Below are 8,857 nucleotides of genomic sequence, written 5' to 3' on the forward strand. Positions count from 1 at the left end.
AAACCCAACACCAAAAAAAAAAAAAAAAAAAAAAAACGGAATGAAGAAAGTTCTATAAATTAATCTTTGAAGGTTCATGTCTGTACCTGTTCCCTGTTACAAGGCAGAGCATTGAAAAAAAAGCCATTCTATTTGTAGAAAAAGGGCAAGTACTGTGTCATAGTAACTAAGCACATATACATCCGTACTATCCATGATCCTGGTCCTGCAAGAACATGCATTTCTGGTTCATTTAATTGGGAATAATTCTCTTGTTTCACAGAATAATGACAAATTGCATTCTTATTTCCTTCTTGAATTTCCAAAAGACGCCATTCAAATTATTCCTAAATTCCACACAGTGTTATACGGAGGAAGTGGAGAGATGCATCTCTAAATATCAGACTTATAGATTGTTGCTTTGTCTTAAAACATAGATTTATCTGCCCAGATTTCCTCTGTTGCTTTCTCTCCTAAACTCATTCACTATGCTGCCATCATTTTTACTGCTGTTGTTTGAGATACAGTGGTGTAATCAGCAGCAATATTACCAGAGCGCAGTATGCCTTATTTCCATTTTTTTCCCAATAATCATTGGGGCAGGCAGTAAAGTTCATGGCGTCCTTTGGAAATCTACTCATACAGAAAACCAGATATGACAGAATATACCTGAATTGCTATATACACATGAGTCCTGAGAGCAAAACATAAAGGTTAAAAGCAAAAATAGCTGCTCATTAAGGCTGGAAGAAACTTGAGAAGCTAAAAAATGGGGAGGTTTTAAAAACGCTCACTTTTAGATAAGCGTGAGCCTGGTGTGGAGGAGCTTGAGAATGTTCTGCTTGGCCTTTGGAGACCGACGTGGCAGGGCAGTTGGGGTCACCATCGCTTTATATTTCAGGGTCATCTTCCACTTTCGGTGCACAGCATGGGTCACTTCTGCGTGTCCCTAAGAGTGATGACCCGGCCAGAGTCTGCACAGTCAGCAGGGAAAGGGATGGGGAAAAGCTGGGGGTCATGGCTTCTGCCGGAGAACCTTGGCGGTAGAGGAGAGGGGAGCGGGAATATTTCTGAAGTAGCTGCCCTGGGGCCGTGGCCGGCATTCTCGGGGGAACTGCTTTAATCCCAGGCTGGGCCACAGCTGTTATCAAAGGTGGTGGAAAAACCAAAGACTTCCTCTCTTTCGGAATGCCAGGCTTAGGCGAATGCTCATCCTTTAGTTTCGCAATATCATTAAATACCAAGGCCAGGGGTTGGAACTTGGGTTCCCAGCTTAGGAGACAGTCCCAGGCATAGCTGCCTCTTGCTTTGTGATCGGAGGTGAACTCAGTTGAAAAGGTGGCACAGCTGGCTTCCTGATCTCCTGAAACACAGACAGACTCTCTCTCCGGGTCGGCCAGGACTCCCTCCTTTGCCTCTTTCTTCTGCAGGGCCTGGGGTTGCGTGTGACTGTGAACACACCCTGGGTTACAGCCTTCCCCGCCATCTCCTCCCTCAGCTGCATGGCTACCTTCTGCTACTTGGGCACTGGCCATGACCTCGGTTTCCCCAGATAGGCAGGAGAGCTGGTCTGAGTCCCTGGGGATTCCGGAGTCTCGCACCCGGGAGCCCCGGTTGCTCAGGGCCGAGTCTGAGTCCTTTCTGGAAGGGTGCTTGGTTATCCTCTGGATCTCCCTGTCTTCTGCAGTCTCCCCTTCCACAGAGCAGTGACTGCTGGAGCTGGAGCGCCAGTGAGGGCTGCCGAGATCCTTCTCCATGATGCTTATTAAGCTCAGCCACTCAGGCGTGACCTCCTTCCGGCCCTCACCCTGGTCCTGGGGGGCCTGGCAACTGCCAGCATCCCCTGTCAGCCTCACACTGGCATCTAAGGATGGTGATGCTTTCTTCTTTCCGTAATGGTGCGGTGTGGCTTTTGGTGTGTGTTTCACAATCAGCACAGTCAGAACGTAGACGAGTAACAGGAACGCGACAAAGGAGACCGTGAGGCTGACGGAGAAGCTGGTGGCGGATGGCAGCACACGTTTTCCATCAGAGGACAGAGACATGTTCACAAACACAGTGCAAGATGTGGACCTGGAGCCTGCTCGGGGGCTCTGAGCAATGATTTGTATTTCAAAGGTGTTGTCTTCGCTGACCTGACTTTTCATGAAGGGAGGAGTGGCTTTAAGCCAGTAAATATTTCCGCTGGTTCTGTTTACTGAAAAGAAAGGAGAAGGAGTTGCCAGAGAGTAAAAAATGACCCCATCGGCACCTGAGTCCGCGTCAGTGGCTTCCACGCTACCAACCAGATGTCTTTCTTGAATCTTTTGTGGGAGGGTGAAAAAATACTGATCTTGAGTGAAAACGGGCTCAAACTCATCTATCCCTTCAACGTCCACCCAAACAGTCAGGGAGGCGGTGGAGCCGCCCTTGTCCTCGGCCTGCACTAGGAGGCAGTACTTGTCGGCGCTTTCGTAGTCGAGGCTTTGGCTAGCATGAAGGTCCCCTGTTAAAGGGTCGATGCTGAAGGGATCCCGAGGGGAAGCCCTCCCATGAGCGACAGTGCAGGGCGACAGAAGAGAATAGGTCAGTTCTCCGTAAGGACCTGCATCAAAATCCACGGCACTGACGGAACAGAGGCTGGAAAACACGGGCAGATTTTCAGGCGCTGCACAAGTCAAGCTTGAGGACATAAACTGGGGCTCGTGGTCGTTGTCATCTAGGAGCTTGATGAACACAACTGAGAAGGAACAATGCTTCTTATCTCTGTCCGAAGCTTGGATGGTTAAAGCGAATTCTGTCGTTTCTTCATAATCCAGAGGTTTAACAACATGAAGGACCCCGGTTCTCTCCTCCAAGTGGAAGTGCTCCTTCTCATCTCCAGAGATGACCCGGTAGAAGATCTCAGCATGGGAGCCCACATCAGGGTCGCTGGCTGAGACCACTGCGATGTGGCTGCCGGGAGGGGCACTCTCCCTGGCGTGGGCGTGGTACTGCAGGTTGCTGAATCTGGGCGGGTTGTCATCCACGTCCAGCACCTGTATGGATACGATCGCCGTGGAGCTCAAGGGAGGGCAGCCGTGGTCGGAGGCCAGGACGACGAGCTGATGGCTGGCGCTGGCTTCTCGGTCCATGCTGTGAAGTAGCACAAGATAACCGACTTGCTCGTGGGGAAACTCTGAACAAACGGAAGTGGTATCCACATGGAAGTTGTTCTGAGAATTACCGCTGATGATGGAATACTCAACGTATGTGTTTTCAGGCGTCCAATCACAGTCAAAGGTCGAAAATGTGACAAGCGTGCTTCCCACCAGAGCATCTTCACTCAAGGTAAGATTGTAGTACCCTGCTGTGAACTCTGGGGCACAGTTGTTCTCATCTTGGACTTGGATCTCCACTAATGTAAGAGCCCTCAGCTCAGGAATCCCACCATCACTGGCTTCCACAAGAAATCGAATTGTTGGTATTTTATTCAGAAGGGTTATAGGGCTCCTAGTAAATATCGTGCCTGGAAAACAGGACATAGTTTGTCACTGCTGTGAAATTAAAATGCTCATGATCTATTCAGCCAGCAAATTTTTATTGAACATCAAAGTGCATTTAGTTTTTTGTTAGATGTGTTACGACTTCCAGTAAACCTAAATAGAAATTTAAAATCATTACATTTAAAACACTTAAGGTTAAGAAATGATACTGATCACATTTACTCTGTAAAATTTACTATTCATGGTCACCTGTCCTACAAGTTTTTTCTGAATTTTATTTTTTGCACTAAAGTTGTGCCATTACAATTCTTAAAAAGAAATTATATTGGTGTTTGAAAAAGGTATACCCTGTTCAACTTCCCATAAATGCATGTGTAGGGATATTCTGGCCTAAAGATATTTATTTTGGAAATATTGGTTGACAATCACTCTAGTCAAGTGAAAGTAGTAAAAATTGTAATGTAGAATTGTAACTATTTCTTTATTATAGAGATACCTTTCCTAAAGTTTGTGGTTGATTCAGCAAGTGAATATTTCTCTTATTGATAAATACAGTTAAGATAACTTATAGCATAAAATATATAATGATATATATATATATATATATGCATGTAACAACATTTTTCTAAGACAGATGTGTTTTAAATATGGTCTCTGAAAATGAATACTAAATACAGTACTGAAATTCAAATGTCACACTTAAATTACAGTCATAATATGTCCTAAATTAACATGGTAACATGTAATGTTTTCAAACCATTCAGATCCACATCTTTCTGGTAACATGTATCAAACAAAAATAGTGCTAAGAGTTGAGTTCTGGGAAGGACCCCCTTTCGCACTATTTGGCTGTGGCCAGGGAAGTGGCTGCCAGAGTCTAATATTCTCTGAGGGGATGGGCAGAGGAGAGGAAGAGGGAGAGGGAGAGAGGGGAAGGGGGAGGGGCCCAATTCCTCACGTGCTGATTGTCATCCATTGGTCATTCATCCACGGGCCATGTGGCAACCTTACGAACATCCCAGTCTCTTACAACACCCTGCAGGCCTCACTGTGATGGTTTCAGACTGAATTACTTCCTCACATAATCCTAACTGTGATGACTGATCTCATTGTCAACTCCATCGGCTTGAGGGACACCCAGTAAAGCACACTTCTGGTGTGTCTGGGTGGGCCCTGGAGGTGCAACTCGAGACTCTTTCCAGTCTCTGGGCTTCTTCCCCTTGGGTGTTGCTCTCCTGTGCTTGCTTCCTGATTAGCACGAGTGGAGCAGTTCTGCTCCTCTGTGCCCCTCTGCCACGGTGCTTCTGCCTGGGAGTCAGAAGCGCTGGATCACAATTCTGAAACCAGGAGCCTGAGGTAACATGTGTCTGCTATTCTGTCCCAGTGACAGAAAGCTGACTCACGCACTGATGCTGATTTGTAAGGTGCCGTCTTGTGGGAACGAGACGATGGTGGGCACAGATGGGACCACACAGTGTGATGCAGCTCAGAGCCTGCTCCTTTTTAGAGTGGGTGCTGTGTGGACACTGTCTTGGTGACTATTCATCTTTATCCTCATTAGCTGTTTTTCTATTCACTTTTTTTCCCCCTCATTGAGTTTATTGGTACATTTTAGGTATACAGTACAGTTACATTCATTATTGGGATCCTGCACCTTTGCATGACAGGTCTTGATTCTCATTTTTTTCCCCTTGTCCCTGCCCTCCGTTAACCTTTAAAACTTTTACTAGTCATCATCGGCCTGGCTTGGACTCAGAGCTGCCTTTTACGGGCCTACTCTGGAGCCGTGCCGTTTCCAGTGGGCGCCACTGATTGGCTCTGACACAGCGCCAGGAGGGTAGCCTAGCGGGTGCCACAGAGCCCTCCCCCACTATTTGATCCCCTGAAACTGAGCCAGTCTGTGGATGCACTCTGCAGAGGCATTGCGGGCTATAAAGGGTGGTGATTGATTGTATTATGTTCCTGATTGTATCGACAGGGATACAGGATAGGGATTGATTTGATGAGTTGTTTGCTCAATTATGAAAGTGAGAATGTCTATAAGTCATTAGAGAATCAAAGGCTGGGATGCAACGATATCAGGAAGATTTGATGACTCAGAGATTGAATCAAGGGCAACCCAACAGCAAAAATAAAGATGAGAAAACACTTAAGCAAGCCACGAGGACAGACGTCCAGTTCACCAATGGCAAACAGTAGGGCAAAGGAGGATGACAAATCAGATAGTGAACCTCCAGGACACTCAGAACTCACAGCACGGGAAGTAAAAAAACTGATCAATGAAGCTCTAGAAAAATTCAAAACAGAAATTATTTCCCAGATAACCATAGAGATGGTGAGCAAAATGAAAGACATGATTCAATACTCCAGAACAGAAACTGACAAAAAAATAGATGAGTTTAGGAACATAATAGAAAACATGAAGGCCCAGCATAAGAAAGAAATGGAAACAATGAACACCCAACATAGGAAAGAAATGGAATCCATTAAACAGAATCAAACAGATATCCAGGAGATTAAAAACTACTGAAAGCATACGCAACAGAATAAAAGATTGCAAGAATAAAATCTCAGATATAGAAGATAGGATAGCAGAAAGTGACCATGAAAAGAGAGGTCTCTTAAAAACAGTAAGGGAGCATGAGAAATCAATCCAACAACTCCTAGATGATACAAAGAAGAATCACATAAGACTGATAGGAATCCATGAAGTAGCAGGAGAAAACCAAAATGACTTAAAAAAGCTGTTCAAAGAATTAATAACTGAAAACTTCCCAAACAGAGGGGAAGAATTTGACATACAGATAAGTGAGGCATACAGGACTCCAACTAGCCACAATCAAAAAAAATCTACACCTAGACATATAATAATCAAGATCCTAGAAACCCACCAGAAAAACAAAATACTACAAGCAGTAAGAAAAAAGAAACAAATCATATGCAAAGGAAAGCCCATCAGAATCACAGCAGACTTTTCAACACAAACCCTCAGGTCAAGGAGAGCCTGGAGTGAGGTATTTCAAGTTCTAAAAGCAAACAACCTACAACCAAGACTGATGTATCCTGCGAAATTCTCTTTCAGAATGGATGGAGAAATAAGATACTTCCATGACAAAGAACACTTGAGAAACTTCATGAATACTAAACCAGCACTACAAAGAATTTTAAACAATATCCTAGAGAAAGACAACAAAGATCACAACACCAGGAGGCCCAACAAAGCAAATCAAATAGCCAAGGCTAGAAACTAAAAAGACAGGACAAAAAATAAAAAGAGTCAACAAAAGGACAATAACATGACAATAATAAGTCAGTACATATCAGTTATAACTATCAATGTCAATGGCCTCAATTCACCAGTCAAGAGAAATAGATTGGCAGAATGAAGCAAAATCCAACAATATGTTGTATATGAGAAACACACCTAGTGCAAAAAGAAGTCCATAGACTGAAAGTACAAGGATGGAAAACAATTCTCCATGCGACAGGAGCCCAGGAAAAGCAGGGGTAGCAATCTTATTTGCAGACAAAGCAAACTTCAAACCAAAACTGATTAAGAGAGACAAAGAAGGCCACTACATCCTTGTAAAGGGAACAATCCAAGAGGAAGAAATGACAATCACAAACATATATGCACCAAATATAAATGCCCCCAACTATATAAAACAAATATTAAGTAACATGAAAAACCAAATAACCACTAATACAATTGTAGTGGGGGATCTGAATACCCCACTATCACAAATAGACAGATCATCTAGGCAAAAAATCAACAATGAAATACTAGAACTGAATCAAGCTTTTGAACATATAGACTTATTAGATGTCTATAGAGTGTTCCACCCCACAAAATCAGAATATACATTCTTTTCAGCTGCATATGGGTCATTCTCCAAGATAGATCACATACTAGCTCACAAAACAGGATTGAATAAATGCAAAAGAATTGAACTTATTCCCTGTATATTATCAGATCACAGTGCAGTAAAGCTGGAGATCAATAGCATGAGAAACCGTAGGAACTTCACAAACACATGGAAATTGAATAACACTCTCCTGAACAATCAATGGATCATAGAGGAAATTAAGAAATCAGACAGTTTTTACAAATAAACGAAAATGCCAATACAACATACAGGAATCTACGGGACACAATGAAAGCAGTTCTACATGGAAAATTCATAGCACTGAATGCCCACATTAGGAAAACAGAGCAAGCTCAAATAAATAACCTAATGATGACTCTTAGACTCCTAGAAAAGCAAGAGCAAGAAAAACCCAAAGCTCGAACAAGAGAGGAAATTATAAAGATTCGAGCAGAAATCAATGCAATGGAAACTAAGAAAATGATACAAAAAATAAATGAATCGAAGAGTTGGTTTTTTGAAAGAATAAATAAAATTGATAAACCCTTAGCAAACCTTATCAAAAAAAGGAAAGAAAAGGCTCAGATTCATGCAATCAGGAATGAAAAAGGCGAGGTCACAACAGATCCCACAGAAATTCAGAGGATCATCAATACATACTATGAGAACCTGTACTCTAATAAAATGGAAAACACAGAAGAAATGGACAGATTTCTAGATATTTATGAATTACCAAAGTTGAACGCAGAAGATAAAAACATTTTAAACACCCCAATCACAATCAGTGAAATTGAAAATGTAAGTAAAAACTTACCAACAAAGAAAAGCCCAGGTCCTGACGGATTCACTGCTGAACTTTACAAGACATTTAGAGAAGATCTACTGCCATTACTCTTCAGACTTTTCAATGAAATTGAAAGAGAAGCAATACTTCCAAATTCATTCCTGGAAACAAATATCTCTTTCATTCCCAAACCTGGGAAAGATGTAACTAAAAAAGAGAATTACAGGCCAGTCTCCTTAATGAATATAGATGCAAAAATCCTCAATAAGATACTAGCAAATAGAATACAGAGGATCATCAAGAAGATCATACATCCTGACCAAGTCGGACTTATTCCAGGGAAGCAAGGATGGTTCAACATATGTAAGTCAATAAATATAATACACTATATTAACAAAGTCAAGGACGAGAACCACATGATCCTTTCGATAGATGCAGAAAAAGCATTTGACAAAATTCAACACCCATTCATGATAAAAACTCTGCAAAAAACTGGAATAGATGGTCTATGTCTCAACTTAATAAAGGCTATCTATGAAAAACCAATGGCCAACATCATATTAAATGGCCAAAAACTGAAAACCTTCACGTTAAAATCAGGAACAAGACAAGGATGCCCACTATCACCACTCCTCTTCGATATAGTTCTGGAAACATTAGCCACAGCAATTAGACAAGAGAAAGAAATTAAAGCAATAAAAATAGGAAAGGAAGAAGTTCAACTGTCATTATTTGCTGATGATATGATACTCTACATTGAAGAC

General features: G+C 42.4%; 1 protein-coding gene across 1 annotated transcript in view; it reads right to left on the reverse strand.

Moving 5' to 3' along the window:
* Positions 1-36: 36 nt before the first annotated feature.
* Dchs2 (dachsous cadherin-related 2) overlaps positions 37-8,857 on the reverse strand; it is a gene marked incomplete at its 5' end in the record, with an annotated part of 231,612 nt that continues 222,791 nt past the window's right edge. The window contains one exon of the mRNA XM_010628006.3: positions 37-3,466. Within this exon, the coding sequence (XP_010626308.1) occupies positions 870-3,466 (2,597 nt within the window). The remainder of the gene's footprint in view (positions 3,467-8,857) is intronic.

Source organism: Fukomys damarensis, unplaced genomic scaffold (assembly GCF_012274545.1).
Source record: "Fukomys damarensis isolate Sample0158 unplaced genomic scaffold, DMR_v1.0_HiC HiC_scaffold_38, whole genome shotgun sequence".
Taxonomy (NCBI): Eukaryota; Metazoa; Chordata; class Mammalia; order Rodentia; family Bathyergidae; genus Fukomys; species Fukomys damarensis.